This window comes from Aptenodytes patagonicus, chromosome 12 (assembly GCF_965638725.1).
Source record: "Aptenodytes patagonicus chromosome 12, bAptPat1.pri.cur, whole genome shotgun sequence".
Taxonomy (NCBI): Eukaryota; Metazoa; Chordata; class Aves; order Sphenisciformes; family Spheniscidae; genus Aptenodytes; species Aptenodytes patagonicus.
The window spans coordinates 3371047-3387715 of NC_134960.1; the positions used below are offsets into that span (position 1 = coordinate 3371047).

At 42.6% G+C, this 16669-nt stretch overlaps 1 protein-coding gene across 1 annotated transcript; it reads right to left on the reverse strand.

The window, feature by feature from the left end:
- Window positions 1-9053: 9053 nt before the first annotated feature.
- On the reverse strand, window positions 9054-16261 carry C12H5orf15 (chromosome 12 C5orf15 homolog). Its single transcript, XM_076349894.1, has 3 exons — window positions 16132-16261; window positions 12454-13052; window positions 9054-10651 (listed from the first exon to the last, which is right to left on the reverse strand). Exons 1-3 carry the CDS (start codon window positions 16229-16231, stop codon window positions 10520-10522), a joined length of 831 nt encoding a protein of 276 aa, XP_076206009.1. The 5' UTR covers window positions 16232-16261; the 3' UTR covers window positions 9054-10519.
- Window positions 16262-16669: the final 408 nt, after the last annotated feature.

Genomic DNA, 16669 nt, shown 5'->3' on the forward strand with positions numbered 1-16669 from the left:
TTTCCTTTTCTTTTAATAGTTCTGATTAACCTTTGTTAGGAAATCAATCACCTTAATCTTGGGAAAAGGGGCATGTTAATGACTGCACCAATTTAGTGGGTGTTTTACGTTTTATATTCAGTTTTATTTTTTGCGTGAAGCATAAAGAGGAATAGTATCGAGGACTGACATGCTTCAGAGGTACATCAGAGTCCTTTGAACATTAACAGAGCTCTGCTCTGAGCACTCCCTGTTGGGAGTTGCAGTCGCTTTTAAGAGAAGTTAATTGCTGCCGTAAATATGAAAATGAATCGCCAGTATAGGGTTGGCTTTAGTCGCTCTGGGACTGGGGAGCCAGGTTTCTGCGGACAGGGGATGGGAGACCCTCTTCTGCTCTCAGCTGTTATACACTGAATACAGCATCTGTGCATCTCCTACAGCCCTCAGAAGGGTTCATATGGTCTTTGATGGCTCAATAGCCATCGGAGGACCCATACGGAGCATGTTGAGACTTGAAGAAGAAAGGATGACACATGGATACTGCAGAAGATGTACAATTCCCAGTGATGCTCACTGGTCTGGGGTCATTTTTGGCACTGGCACTGCATGTCCTTTAGCACTGGGGAAGGAAGGAGGACTTAACTGGAGATCACCTGAGACCAAGCAGCCGTTCAGTGGGGAATTTTTATGTCTCTCCCAAATGGAGAAATGTTTCTTCCCTGTTCTGAGTCTCTCCCACCTCTTCTAAGACACGTTCTTGCCCAACATTGCAGCTCCACGGGCATTAGCAATTCCCATACAATGACTGCACGTGTGTAATTGGAAGGAGAAATGGCTAAGCAAGTAATTAGGCAAGTGAACTATTTACAGATATAAAATAACCACTTTTCAGACACCAAGTTCAACAAAGAAATAGGTATTAGCAGCATGCATGTAATTAATCTATTAACTAGTGTTTTGGTGACATATTTCTAAATCTGTATTTCCTCAAGCACATAGCAATCATTTGTATATTGCTCTGGAAAAGGTTAGATGCTGTCAGGTAAAATTCATCATATTATAATCCCATAATTAGCAACATTTTCTCTTTTCATATATTTCTGTTACCACGCAGTAACATTTAGGGAGATTGGTGTCTTTGTTTTTCAGTGTTTTCCTCTTGCACAATAATAGAAATGTATGTTGGGTTGAGGAAACAGATTTATTTTCCCCAGGGTTAGGGAAGATGTCTGTGATTTCGAAGTTGGAGTTATTTTGCTAAGCCCCCACAAGAGTAGAGGTTGTTTTTATTCATATAAACATATTATTACAGCTCAGATGGATTAATATATAAGAGCTCATGATGTTAGAGACCCACATTTTTCAGGAGAAAAAAAAAATACAGGTCTGGGGATGCATTGTAAGAAGAACATACTCAAAGGAAAAAACTCCATTTCTTGAGGGTGTTTTAATTAAATTAAAAAGAGTAGGTAAACACCCCTCAGCATCTCTGTCGCCTTGGTGCAGGAACCGTGGAGGACCCGCTACGGGCCAGCACCCCAATTCACCTTGTCCTTAATACCAGCGCTTGCCTGGCTGAGCAGAGGGGCTCCCGGAGCCCCTCCAGCCTCACCCCACCACCGCATCGGGGCAGATCCAGCACCCGCAGGTGCGACCAGAGCCCGCTGGACCAGACACGCAGTTGCACGATGCGGTACAGCCCTATCCCTCCTCGTTCCCCAAGCAAGCAGCTGAAAGCGAAGTTGTGTGCTTTACGGGATCACGCCATCTGCCTCACCATGTCAGCTTTTGTCTGAAGGGATCCCAACACTCATTTCTGAACTTATTTTGCACTTCTCCAGCTTTTTGCTGGCTGGAAGGCTGCATTGCATGGTGCAGTCACACCCCCCCCTGCTGGCTGCTTCTCCAAAAGCGGGGCAGCATCGGGAAAAGCAGGGAAAAAGAAATTATTTTAATACCTAAACTAATGATTATTTTTATTCTGGGTATTACTTAGAGAAAAGTTGTCCTCAGCAACGACCATTTCACAGCACCAGCGAGGTAAGCTTGATTGCCAGTTAAAATACCTTCCTCTGCCTCACCACTGAATTCTTTCTGTAATGTGACTTTCATTTAATGCTTTATCTGCTCACCCACCAGCAGAGTCCCAGGCAGGGAGCAGGCAGTGCTCCGGGTAAGTGCCATGGAAGACAGCAGGATCCTCTTGTTCTCACAGCCACCACCTGCCCAGCAGCAGAACACATCTCATTTGTACTGTGATATCCACAATATTCACGCTGAAATGAGAAGGGACGAGTGTAGGGCTTTTCTGGGGTGGGGAGATAAAGAAACCGTCCAATCCTTTGACCTGGCTTTCTTTTAAAAATAAGCTCCTTCTGCGAATCAGTCCCATGCAGACCAAGGATGATGTGGAAAGACCGACGTTGTTTCTGAGGCTCCGTCTGTTAACATGTGCGTCCACAGGTCACTAAAGGTGACCCCACACTTCCCAGCTTCACCTCCCCACACAGGACTCGGGCCCCTGGGACCCTCCGACCTGGATGGGCAGGAAACCTCCTGAGTCGGCAAAGCTCCCCTAAACCTGTCGCACCAGCATGCGACTGCTAAGGTAGCGGGAAGAGGGAGAGTCAAGCAAGTGCATCCAACCTCTTGCAATTTCTTGACCTCCAGAATGAGAAATCAGGCATGGAGCTGATGAAAGGAGCAAGTCCGGACTCCTATAATGTCACATTCAAGAAGATTGTACTTTCAGCTGTGACACGGCACAGAAGAGCCTGTCCCACAGGCTTCAGCCATGAACAGTTGGAGCGTGCAGTATATAAAGTATACATAGCTGCTCCAGGGCTTACTCAGAGCCAGGGTGATATTGGGACTCTCAAATATTCACATCCTTCTGCTCTCGGGAAGGACCATCTTCATTTGGTTCCAGATAAGAAAGGAGATCCCAGATGATAGACACATTAGCTGACAGTCATTCCTGCTGCTGAACCTGCAGCAAGCTTTTTGGTCAAAGCTAACCACCTTCTAATCACCTTACCACAAACCACACAGCCACAGGGAAGTACGCAAGATGCTACCGCCTCCCCCAGAGTCACCGAACTGCTACGTGTGAGCACACCGCAGCCACCTCTGTATAAAGTTGCACACTTTGTATTAAGCTAAACATAATAACAAAGAGCCCCAAAGAAGGCTGCCTCTCAAACTGCCCCAATACTGCTAAGATAACGTATGTCACACAGCCTTACTGTCATTTTGTAGTATGATCCAGCCCAAACCCTCCGTACTCAGACAGGATCAAGGACAGTTTTTCTTCTCCAGGGAGCACCTATTCAAATGCAGAGAATCTTTCCCATAAATGATACTGAAAATGTAACACCACTCCTTGGGAGATTGTGGCTTAATTTCTGCATGATGCCATTATGCCCTTTAGTTCCACTTTGTTCCCCCCCCCCCAAACAACGCGGAATATAATTCTCCTTTTCTGAACATCTGGCATTCCAGCTGTTGGGATTCACAGTCAGCGTGCGTTAGAAATTAAAACCTATTCTAGATTAACTGGTAGAATTTGTCAGCTAATACTGAAAGGACAATTTTTAGATGTTGAAAACACTTTGCACCTTTATAAAGGATAATCAGCTGTTCCTTGTCCCAGTGACTGCAGCTCAGGAACAGCCACCCTGTCACAATTTAATCTGGAGACTTAACAGAACTGCTAAGAATAAGCATGAGTTAACCTGAAAAGGTACATCCTAAAGTGAGTCACCACAGCTCGTTGTAAAGCAGAAACTATGTCACGTAGGTACTTTTGAAAGTTTTATTCGCTGTCCCCCACTTGCAGAGGGGGAACAGTTACATGGCGAGCATAACCATTTTCCCCTCTGACAAACAGTAAATGAACGCAGGGACGAAAAGGACTTCCATCAGTCATCACTAGTCACCATGTGACACTGGAAGATGAAAGGCAGTAAGGTGTTAACAAAAATATACAACATAATTCCACTGCCTTGCAGAGCTAGCTGATAAAGAGTACCAGCTTTGTGACTAACAAATGCAAGAGTCCTCTAATTCATGTAATCTGAATATGAAATATTTCAGCGTCCTTGGTTCCTCTGTGAACCTGAACTTCAGTTCTTAACCCCACCAGCTTCCTTAAATAGCTTCATCGCATCCATTTCAACATTGTTTACAGAATAGCACAAAGTGATTAAATCTGGTTTCACTTAATCTTTAATAAAACCTCAATGAGGGCACCTCAATCAGGATAACACGACCTTCGTATTTTCATTTTAATAAAGATGGGAAATTGCCAAGATTAGTGATTTTCAGTGTTAATAACTTAACAAGGCAATAGACCTTGTAATTAAAAATAAGTTTAAGGAGGCTGCTAAATGATTTTGATAATGATTTAAGGACCAATTACAGAAAAGATGTCACTCTTCCCTTTCTAATTAGATATATTGGAAACAGTGAAGCTGAGAAGTTCTGGTATTAACCATTTTTTATTACAGTGAGGACATTCATATGCTCTGTATCAGAAAAGTTTAACAAAAACCAGTATGGGGCCTCCTCCTTAAAGGACACTTGATTGTAAAAGAAAAGGTGTTAAGAATGATGTGATTAGTTCTGCTGCTTTGTGGTGGCTGGGATATACGGCCTTGAAGATTACTGCTCCATCAGCCTTACATGAGGATTTAGCACTCCCATAAAGCTGCTCAGCCTTATGGGAGCACAGAATGCAGCTTTGGTTTGGATTTGGGGCAGGAGAGGGAAGCTGCACGGCCGAGCAGGTACCGTGACGTTAGGGGACCGCGCACACACCATCACTGCAACGGGGCAGCACCACCCCTCAGCCTCCCCGGTGAGTCCGCTCAGGGATTTCCCTCCAAGAAAACTACCGCAAAAAACCAGCCCAAACCAAAAGAAACCTCAAATCCTCAGGCTGGCCTGGCCTGGCCTCTCAGCAACGAAAAACGTTACGTCGAGACTGCGGCGACCAGTCGCTCACCTGGACTCTACAACGTAAAACACTCTTGTTCGGGCTTGGTTTTACGAGAGAGCTTAGTAACGGTTTTACGAGAAACCAAATTAACAGTTTACTGCTACTGAACGGGGAACATCCCCATCTCTGTCCTAAACATCCCCATCTCTGTCCTAAACATCCCCATCTCTGTCCTAAACATTCCCATCGCTTGCCTTGAGCCAGCTCTGGCACCGGCCCGGCCGCGTGGTAAACCAGCTCAGTGCCCCAAAATGGCTGAAAAATCAACCCAGGAAGAAGAAAGATTAAAAAAGAAAGAGGAATTGTTTTGCTGGGTTAGGAACCTGCTTACCTTCCGGAGCAGGGGAACGTGGCGTGGCAAGGGGAAGGAAGAGCCTCCTCTCGGGGTGTCAGGAGCTCTCACTAACCCAGCCCCAGCGATACCCGTCCCACCACCCACCTGCAACACCCGCCTTCCTGATCACACCTCGGGCAGAAGGCGGGAGAGCTCTGCCTGGGAGGACCTGCTCGTCCCTCTCAGAGCAAGGGTAGCTGCTGGATCACACCGCCCTCCTCTCCCCAGCCCCGGGGCAGCATCGCTGCCTCAAGATTTAGGCAGAAAATTGAGGCCCAAGCGAGTACCAGCTGACGGCCGGATTCCTCTTTGCTCAGCATGCCAGCTTTTCACAGACAATAAAAGCTAATAAAATCTCACCCACTGTGGCTCATCGCAGGTTTCCTAAACTGACCATGACTTAGGAAATCCCTGACCGATGTTTTGTCCACCTCGGCCTGCAGCTGTGCTGCTCCCTATTTGGAAACTAAGCAAAGATTTCCCAAGCCTGAGTTACAGCTGTAAGAGCATCCCCCTTCTCCTTCTAATATTAATAGTAGTCTGTGTTAGAGCCACAGAAATATCCCTTTTCCCTATTATTTTTGTAACATTTAAATTTATTTAAGAGAGATCACATTTTTCATCTCCACATTGCAAATTAATTTCCCGTAACTCAAACCACCCTGCTCAGATAAATCTTTCTCTATTCACCCTGTATACAACTGAGCAGCAGCCAAGGACAGTTGATTTAGCTGAATAATAGGCACTGGTGCTAAATGAAAATTAAACTATAAATATTTTAAAATACCTGATTTCCTGGATAGTAAAAGTGAAATGTATCATTTGTTTAAACTATCCTATTCATTATTTCTATCCTCATTTCATAAAACTCAACCACTAAAGAGAACCTACATAAATAGAGCTTCAACTTTCATCTCGAGAAGTTTAATCAGAAAGCTCTTCAGGAGTATTTTATTCCTTTTATCAGAATGTTGATGGAAGACATAATTCACCTTAATGTGAGAAAGTTTCCTTTCTTCAGTAAAGAAATTGATCAAGACATTTCTTGTTGGTAAGATCTGACATAAATCTGCTTGCTTTTTCCTTTATTTGATCTCAGCACTTTATGAATTTTTGATTGCCTGCTCTTAATTTTCCACAAGCAAATTCAGTTAAAGAAATTAAAAAGCAGTAGTTCAATCCCGATTACCTCATCAGCAAATGGCTCTTTTATTGCACAATGGATGACATATGCTCCACTCTCCCGGTGCTGGTGGAGCCCTTATAAAACTGGATCACGAGAGACCTTTCCCCCTTTATTGGTACTATTAGGAAAGAGCGTATCGACTACCCAAGCCAATTCAGCAAGGCACTTCCCCGTCCAGGCAACGATCCAAGGGCTATTGCGAATGAAAAAAATATCCTGGAAGAAAAAGTGCCGAAGTCATTCTGCGCATTTCAAATCTTCCGTCTGTACAAGGGCGCAGTCCCTTTTTCACAGTACCAGGAGGACAGCGTCACACGAGTGCGCTGCAGACGCAGTTCAGCGCAGTCGTTAGCCAGGGCGGAGGCGATAGTTCACTATTTTCTAACTTTGTTCCCAGTAGTATCTTGCTACGAGCGAAGGCGAGCAAGCATATGCCACGTTGCAGGGACCGGATGGCAAGATGCCTTTGGTAACAAGCTGATTATTTAGCAGCCGCCTTTTCGGGACCCAAATAACCAGTGTTCATTGGTACTGCAGCCCCTACGTTATGCCAGCATTATTTCCTGAATGCTGGAGCGGAGCAGCAGCGGACAGGTTTTAAGACTAGTGCTATTCCACAAACATCGTTACCTAAATTAATTTGCTTAGATGCATCCACAAACCTTCTGCTTTGGTATGACCAAACCTCTCTCTTGGGGCAGCTTACTACAATCACTGTCAACCTGATGGAGCAAGATTCGCCCCGAGTACTTAAAAACATTAGCATCCTAGAAGTGAACCCATTTAGACAATTCCCCAAATGAAACCCTCTGTTTAAAGAACTTCAAGGATTTCAAATTCATGTTAAGTCCCTGTGAATCCCAAAACGTTCAAATAAGCTGCCCTCAGTACCATTACTAAAGAGGCTTATTAAAAAAAATATTTATACAAATACTTAAAAGAAATTTTTCTTACTTGTGAGAGAAAGAGGATGTGCACAATAGCTAGAGAAGCAATTAACTGCTCTTCTTAAGCGCTTGGCGTGAAGTAGTAGGAGTGAGGCAAAGCTGCACTCTGCTAGAGAAGACACGCGGGCAAGCCATGATTTCATGACCTCAAGTATCAGCTACCCAACTCAAAATATTTCAGTACTGATGTGACTATCAAGAGCAAAAGGCTCAGGACACGATTTTCTCCTCTCAGGTAACCTCACGCAAGAGCATCTTCAGAGAAGACAGCTAAATGGACATTTCAGAGGAGAATTTATTAACATTCGCAGTACAGCCAAAGCGAGTTGCAGTCCTTTAGGCCTAAACACTGTTAGGTGCACCTAATTGCTAAATCCGTGGGACAAGTATTGTCACAGCACAGCTAAACCTAAGAGCATTTTAAAAACGTGATGACTGCAAAACAAACTGCAAAGAAGGTTTAGTAATTGACAGTTTTCCCCAGAATCTCACAAAAAGCAATCTTGCTATTAGCTGTGTGCATTCCTCCTCCAGCAAAAGTGACGGGGTTTTAAGATAGTGGGTTTGTTGGAAGGAACCGCTCAAAAAGTGGAGAGCTAATGAACTTCTCTCCCTACAGACAGTCTTTTCACAAGGACAAACAATTGGAGGGAGGGAGGGCAAGGAAACGCAAGATTTTTTCACCAATATAACAACATATAGTCTTAAAGAGGACATCGTTATTCGTTCAGAAAGCCTGGAAGAAAAACATTTAGATTGGTTTGATTCAGCCAGTTGAACTATGCTTCAAGAGCTTTGGAAGACATCCAAGATGGAATAAGGTAACACATCCATGAGCTCCAGAAATCAACAAAATATGCCTTATTTCTACTAATTCAGGTCGATGTTAATCTTCTTCATTTTTAAACAGTATTCTAGCTATTATAGTCAGTCAAGCGGCTGAAAATGTAACATCTGCCTTGATGGCCTAATTCACTGGATGGGTTGAAGAGAAAATGACATTTGGAATGAACCTTTTAACGTGGGTATCACTGTACTTCGGTGCAGTCGGGCACTTCAGTACCTCATTCAGGGTTCTGTGTAAGGCCTGTGGCACCAAGCTGAAAGGAACCGCAAGCGTTCTGCAAACTGCGAACATGCTATTCTCTACTGTCAAAATCATTACACTTTATGAATCTTATTTAAGGAGAAAGCTACTGAACTTCTTGGGCGCGAAAACATTAGCCGCCTCCTCTCCAATTCCAACATTTAAACATCCCGAAGGAGCTTTGCAAAGTAACCTTTCCCTTTGGATCTTGTGTTATGCTTTAATGTGGGTACGTTCAGGTAAGAGCGTCAAGTATCTTCCACAATAACTACTAATTGTACAACTTAAGTAAAAAATTACTTGTTAAAGAACTTATTAATTCCTACAGCTTAAAAGATTTCATTTAAGCCTTGCTATCTACCCTACATACCATTTAACAGATCCATAAAACAAAACTCCGTACACCCCCTACACAGAATGAATTGAAGCAGTAACAGAAAAGATGGGTTTGAAGCGGTTGTCCAACCCCAAGCACAAGCAAGCTCTTTATCGTAAGGTACTGTATAAAAGCAGTGAAACAGTTAAGATAAAAAACACAAGCTTATTATTGTCATTTATTTTAAAAACCTTATTCAAAATACTAAGTGATACAAGTCCAAATACGATAAAAATTACTGCAAGAAAAGAGTTTGGGGATATTTTGTTTGTGCTTTACTTCTTGTGGTTATGAAAAGAATGCATTTAACAGTAGGATTTAGAATTTTAGCACTTCATTCGTACGACAGTATCATGCCTTCAGACTCCGGATGCCAACAGCTGTGAAGTTGATTTTTTCAAAGTGTTACAAAGCTACTTGAATACCAAGTCATTAATTATGAGGTTCTGATCCACCGTTATTTACATATTTATCAGTTTGAAAACTAAATCACAAACAGAATGTACAGAAAACTAAGATTTTATATTTTACAACTCATGAAAACATAAATAATGAAAGTACAAAAGACAAGGTAAAAAAAAAAAAACTAGTGTACCAGTAACTTGATTTACACTAATGCGTAAATGTTTGTCAAAAATTAGAGCACGCTGTCCACAGACTGGCAGCCCCACACACCATTACTTTCATCTGCCTGTTACCTGGGTCAGAATAACAGCAAAATGAATTATTCTTACATTCTCGGGCCTCTCCCATTTATAATATAGCAGACCACATAACTGTTTCCCAACTGTCTTCAAATTCAACAGAAAGCTTCAATGTATTGAAAGCCTGTCAACTATCTATATTTCAGTAAGATTATTCAACAAGGCTTATTTTCCATTCATTAATTACAAAGGTAATGAAAGAGTCATAAATACCATTAGAGAAAAAAATGGGACAGTCAAGAAGCTGCATACCTTCACAAAGATCTTGAACATTTTAAAGAAATATATGGTATATAACTTCTGAAATAAAATGGTTTCTACATAATTATTTTTAAGTTATTTACTGCATGAACACATACAGAAATTATGAAATTGCCATGCTAGCTATTCTGCCTAATAGGATCAAGTTATGCAACAAGAAAACAGAACCAAAAAAAAACCAAGATGAAAGATTTGCAGCATCAGAATTTAAGCATAGAAAAAAGTAATTATATTTTAAGTTTGCAATATAGTGGGATTTATGAGCCATATAAGTGATTAGCAGAGAGATCATTAATTTGATTTAGTGATGCCAAAGTCATTAATTTATTAGACCTAAAATATTTTATGCTTATTTTTTGTATTACCACTATTAAGACTGCTCCAGACAGAAGGGATGATGCTTAATGAATGGAAAGAGCACTAATTATTAAACTCTGTATCTTTATAGTTGATATAAAACCTGACCAAAGTAGCAAACAGATCTATCATGCCCTTGATCTTGCATGAGATTTAATCTTAAAAACATCCAGGTCAAAGAGAGTACATCTCATTTCAGTACAAGCAGCATATTTAGAATACCTGAATATCATTACATGACTAGGCAGGCAAAGAGTGATAAGTTCAGCAAACTCAAATCACAGTGCTTTCAAAATACGTAGTCATTAGTTATTTTCAGGGAAGGCATTGCTTCATTAACATTTTGATCTAAACGATGATATTCTACTGTCCTAGAGCATAGGCCATCCCTCCATCTTCGGCTCTGGACCAGTAAGAAGATCTGAAAGAAAAAGCAGCCAACTTACATGTGCGTATGGAGAAACATTTTGGGTTTGACAGACAGCTTAACAGTTCTATTGATATCACAGTTCTACCCCTTGATCCTGGCAATGGCATTACTGTCACTATAAAACACGGCACTACTAGTCAGCCATTTCCATACTGTCCTTGCCATCAAGTCACTTACTGGCAACCTCAGTTGTGGTTTGGCAAAAACACGGCATTCAACCCGTAACTCTTTCAGTAAAGGTATGTGTGTAGCTTCAGAAGTACTGCATATACAGGCTATTAAACTACCCCCAGATGGTGACATTTGTTAGTTTATTCTTCTTACCTATTTCACCCTTGTTAAAAATAATTGCATTACTGGTGCTGAAACAAAGGCAACAGAAGCAGCGATGGTGTAATTTGATAAACTGTGTCTGCATTACAGCTCAGTGCCCCCTTCAGCAGTATCAGCAGTATCAGCAGAGCAGTTAAAGAGGCTATATGATAAATCAAAGCACTCAAGTGATCAGATTTTCAAATGTCTATTATCTTCACCCTATTTAGCCTTGTTTCTTACCGACATCATCTAAGAATCCACTTTACTAGACAGGGCAGCTATACTGGCAAAAGGGGAAATGTAAGTGGGCACAGGAAAAGAAAAAGGAGAACAAACCAATTTGACTGTTGTCTCACAGACAACAGTACCAGCAGCATATTTAGAATACATGCCACTATCTATGTAATTAAAGCACTAGTGTATTTTTGTTCCCAAAATTATTTCTAGGTGCTAAAAATATATCAACAATCTATCTGATATCAACAGATAGCTTTTCAATTACCCAAATGGTACTACAAGCGTTATCTCACTTATGTAGCAAAGACAAGGCATTTTTTATCACTTATTTGAACTTCCCTCAAAGTTAAATTTTCAAATGTAACACAGTCTTCAACATTTTCCCCTATAAAGACAGCAATGCACATTCCCAATATGCCATTGCACTGTAAAGCAGAAGGTTTTGGCATTTTTTAGCTGTGGTCTTTTCAGAGTCCCCCAAGTCCTTGACCAAATCAGTGTTCTCTACAAAGATAAACACTAAATTTTCCTCATCTCTAAGAACTAACCTATGATTTAATTGCAGATTTGTGCATGCATCTGTACTGGGTCTGGCTGAGCTGGAGTTAATTTTCTATGCTAGCGATGTATTTTGAAATAACGCTAATCAGGCTACTTTCAAAATACAGAGAATTAGTTGGTACTGAAGAAACAGTTACCTGAAAACACTAATTTTGGGCTTCTCTAAATCTGGAAAGAGTGTTAAACATTTCCTAGAAGTTTGCAGTTAAGCCCTCAGAAGATCTATGATATAAAGACCACCTTAAAGTGAACACTTATTGCAAGGATTATCACAGTTATAACAAGAACATTCCCACGCCATCTGGGATTAAACCTTCCTTAATTTGCTGTTTATAATCCTGTGCAGAAACAAAATTAGTTAATCACCTTCACTCGACTTGGTTCAGGTCTCATTTATAGAACTCATGTTGTACACTGCCAGTGTCCATTATCAAACTGATGGATTACTGATGTCAGCAATTAATTGATTTTCTAATCTAAAATGTTTGATTCAAGTTCATTTTCATTGTGCAGATAAAAAGGACAGTGATGATCTGCATAGTGGTATCACAACAAGACTAAGTGGTCAGAGATTTCATTCTCCAAAAAGCTAAGTTCCTCTTATTAAAAAGCGTACAAGGCAATGCAACTTCATTTTAAATACTAAAGCTGTCTCTCTCAACCTTTCGCAGCATACCTACCTTCCTCTTATTGTGATAGGTGACATAAACAACAGCTACTAAGAAGGCAACTACAACCAGATGAAAAAAGAAATGGCTGTCTTCTTCTTCCAACCCTGTGACAGAAACATCTTTTATCTTCTCATCGAGGGTCTTGATCTCCTCATTGTAATTACTAATGGTGTCAGAGTCGTCATCTTCTGGCATCTCTAGGTCTGGGTTGTATCTGGAATTCGATGTCATTTCGTAACGACCATAGTCATCTCCTCCATCTGACTCCATAGTTTCTTTTATGATGGATGGTGAACTATTTAGTGTGTCTTTCAAATCTGTTAGAAGATCTTCTTCCTCAATTTTAGTATCTTCAGAAGCATCAACATCCATTTGAGATACAGGACTAGCAGTCACCGCACGAGAGAGAACATATGGCGGAGAATCACCTTTTGCTGCAGATGGTTTTACTGCGGTCACTGAATTGATTTTAGCCGTTGTTGGGAACGCCTGTTTTTTTGTTGGGGTTATACTCTGCAAGCTGTCTGTCAAATTCTGGGATCTGTTTAGTCTTTCATTCTCACTTTTAGAAGAAATATTTTTTGGAAGCATCTCCGCTGTCATAGAATCTGAGAAAAGGATGAGAAACAGTCAATATTAAGCACAAGGCACTAACTTCTCTTGTGATACTTCAGCTATAAATGAAAATTATTGCAAGGCATTTACTTTAGAGACAAGAAATCATATGATGAACAGGGCATATTTCACACTGCAAACTTTTTAGAATTCATATGCAGAAATACACGCTCCTGTACTTTGGCAACTTCAAAAGAATTCAAAAGTCTTGAGTGGGACAGGAATTAAAGCTTGGAAGTACGTGCTTTCTACATTAGTATGCCAAAGTGTCCCTGAAAAATTTAGCGTGAGTATTTTCCAGACTTAGAACTTCAGAGACATGTCCTCCCTCCCTCTGTGGATTTATGATGTCTTGCAGAATCATACGTGATTAGTGTTTTCTCCATCATCAAACTCTTTCTTCCACAGAATTTGCTGAGGTCTACAGAGGAAGAAGTTCTCAGTAAAGCTTTTCCTGCCGTTAAAAAGTTTTTCATCTTTCACCATTGCATATTTTGCCAGCAAAAAATGAGAACATGCTGCGATGTCTCCTTCAGTCAGGACACAAGGTCTAGTATCTCTTCCCAGGCACTTATTTTTATTGAATTTGTAGACACAGAAAAAGATTTCCAACCTTATGTTAACTCGAATGAAACTACTGAACCACAGCACAAAAAACAAAGCTGAAGAAAAGACAATCTGACTGCATGCGCTCCTGTAGGAAAGCCTTTTGTTGGCAGCAAACTATTATAATGAAGAAAGTCAGCAACAGTGCTACGTAACCGTGTACCCTTAGGCAAATTCATAATCTCTCCAATGCTAGGATGGCTTTGCAGAACTACGTAAAAACACAAGGTGAGCATTAAAACAACATGCAAGGCCCATCGCCCTCTTCTCTATCCAAAGGAAGGTAAAAAAAGATGCAGAGGGAGTTTATAAATAGCCAATGGTTTTTTAATCCTAGAAAAATAGCAAACTATTCATGTTTACAGCACGTCACTTCCAGATTCAAATCAGGAGGCACTTTAAAAATTAAGAACACATTTTAGACTTTCAGTACACATCATAATTTAAATAGCGGAACCATGCTTGCCTTGTATTTTGGCATGCCAAACTACTTTTTAATTTTTTATTTTAAAAAAGTAACAATACTTCCATTAAGCGCTCCCAAGGAGCTCCCTGGTTCACTGGAAAGTTACAGATTCTAGAAACGAAGCATTCAACCAACTGCTTGTGTCAAATTACTCATAAGTAAAATATTATACAGGGGACACTGAATCATGTTATTCATGAAACATGTATATTTACAGAGGATCAACTACAACAGACTTCTTGTTTACATGGTACACTTTTCCAGTATGAATTACTCTTTAAACAACTGTAAAACAGGGAAGACTCAACTAAACCCATATGAACTAGACATTACGGTGCCTCTCTGCTAAAGTTCGAAGTCAACTACTTTGCATTTAACACACCTATTGTTGTTGAAGAAACGACTAGTCTGAATTATCATATCAACATTAACTTGTTCAGTTCTTGTACAGGACAAGTTTAGGGAATTCTTAACTCCCCTCAGGAGTCAAGCCAGCTAACTGCATACGTGGAGATAAATATGAGGTAATGCAGCTGCAAGAGAGTTTCATATTTACAGCTAGTTGGCATGTTATGAGTGAGGTAGGTAGACCTTACTGCTACCCTCACCAAATAGACAAAAAGTATTAGAGAGTAACAGCTAAATTGTTTGAAATACAAACAAGCATATTCTTCCTATAGAACTACTGCATGTATCCTTACACTTCAAATTATTCTTAAACTCATTTTAACACCAAAGGTTTAGAAGGATATATGCTTAAATGCAAGACACTCCCACCAGCTAATGCTGCAGCTTCAGAGTGAGAAAGAATAATTTCCTATTATTCCTAAAAGAAGGTTTTTTTTTGTTTTAATAGGAGTAGCAAGTTTAGCAACTACACCACAATTGATTTATGATATCTATCCAAAACTATTTGGCATTATAAATGGTGGTTGCACTGTTTACAGTTACACAACACTGTCAGATGACGTTAGACATAGTGCCTGGACTCCAGAGATGCCTCAGCTTCAGAAATATATATTAATGTTCAATCACGGTGACAGAACTAGCAACACAGTCCTCTTAGTAAACACTGTACATAAAAACATCTGACAGGGTCAAAATTCACTTCCAGGAAAACTTACTTTTTAGAAAGCAAGTTGTTCCATGATTTTTGAAGTTAAAAACTCTTGGTTTCCTACAGGTTTCTGTCCCACCTCCTGAGCCTCTTCCTTCATTACTGCCTACCCATTAGACCAGGTGAGGGGCAACACAAATAGAGCTGGTTTGGATATACTGACTGACAAGCAAGAAAAGAACTGCCAGCTCAAAACAGCTCCCTTCATCTCCTTCAATAATTCCCTTTCTCTTCACTGCCCAACCAATACTTCATCTAAAACAAACAGAAACTCACTGCACTTGAAATATGTGTTTCTTATCAGCATTTGATTACAGTTGGAGGTAGAAGGGAAGTGCGAAAAAGAAAATGGACTTCACTAGGAGTCAACTTGCAGAATAACACAAGCTTATTTTCGGGGGGGGGGGGGGGGGGGGGAGAGGCTAAAAACGGGCACCCAACTAGAATAATTAGAACAAAATATTAAGTCTGATGACTCAAGTTAGTCAGCTAAACTGATCTTCATAGCAATACACCAAGAGGAACACCTGGCGAGACAGCCTAACACACACCCGCCGAGGGAGCAGCACTTTAAATGCGCACTTTCTCCCACAGCGCTCACCCCCGCCGCTGGCTGCGACCAGTTCTCTGCGAGAAAGAGAAGAGAAAACCCGGCCGAGGCCGGTTCGCGGGGCCGGGCCCTGCCGCCCCGAGGCCCGCCCCACCGCGGGCCCTGAGCGGCCGCAGAGACCTTTAGGCCCAAAAGCGCTGAAGCGGAGTCCGGTGAAAGACCGGCGGGGCGGCCGCGCAGCGCCCACAGCCCTCCATCCCTCCATCCCTCCATTCACCCACCCAGCCAGCCAGCCGCCGGGACCCGGCCCGGCCCGCCCCCCGCCGTGCTCACCGGAGGCCTCCTGTCCGCGGGCCGCCAGGGCCCAGCCGCAGAGCAGCAGGAGGCAGAGAGCGCGGCCCGCCGGGACGCCCCCCTCGCCGGCGGCCGCCATCTTCCCGGGCACCCCGCACAGACGTGGCGACGGCATCGCCTCCCGGCGCCGCGCGGGCGGGGGGGGGGGGGCGGGCACGGCGCCTGCGCGGGAGGGCGGAAACGCTGCGCACCGCCCCTGAAGCGGCCGCGCATGCGCCTGGGCGGAAAGGCGGGAGGGCGCCGCGCAGGGGCCGAGGGGAGCGCGGCGGCGGCGCGGGGTTGCCCGGGCCTGCGCCCAGGGCGTCGCAGCGGGGCGGGCGCCGTTGGGGCTGCCGCGGCCCGGGAGAGCGGCCTGAGGAGGCAGGGCCCAGCGAGCTGGAAGCGCGTCCAGCCCCGTGACAGAACACGGGGGTTTTCCTTCTCTTTCCTCCGGAGGTTGACGTTAGGGGCCGGGCCCTCCACGCAAAGCCACAGCCCTGGGGTGCCGTTCGTCAGCGTCCGCGTGGGCGACGGGGCT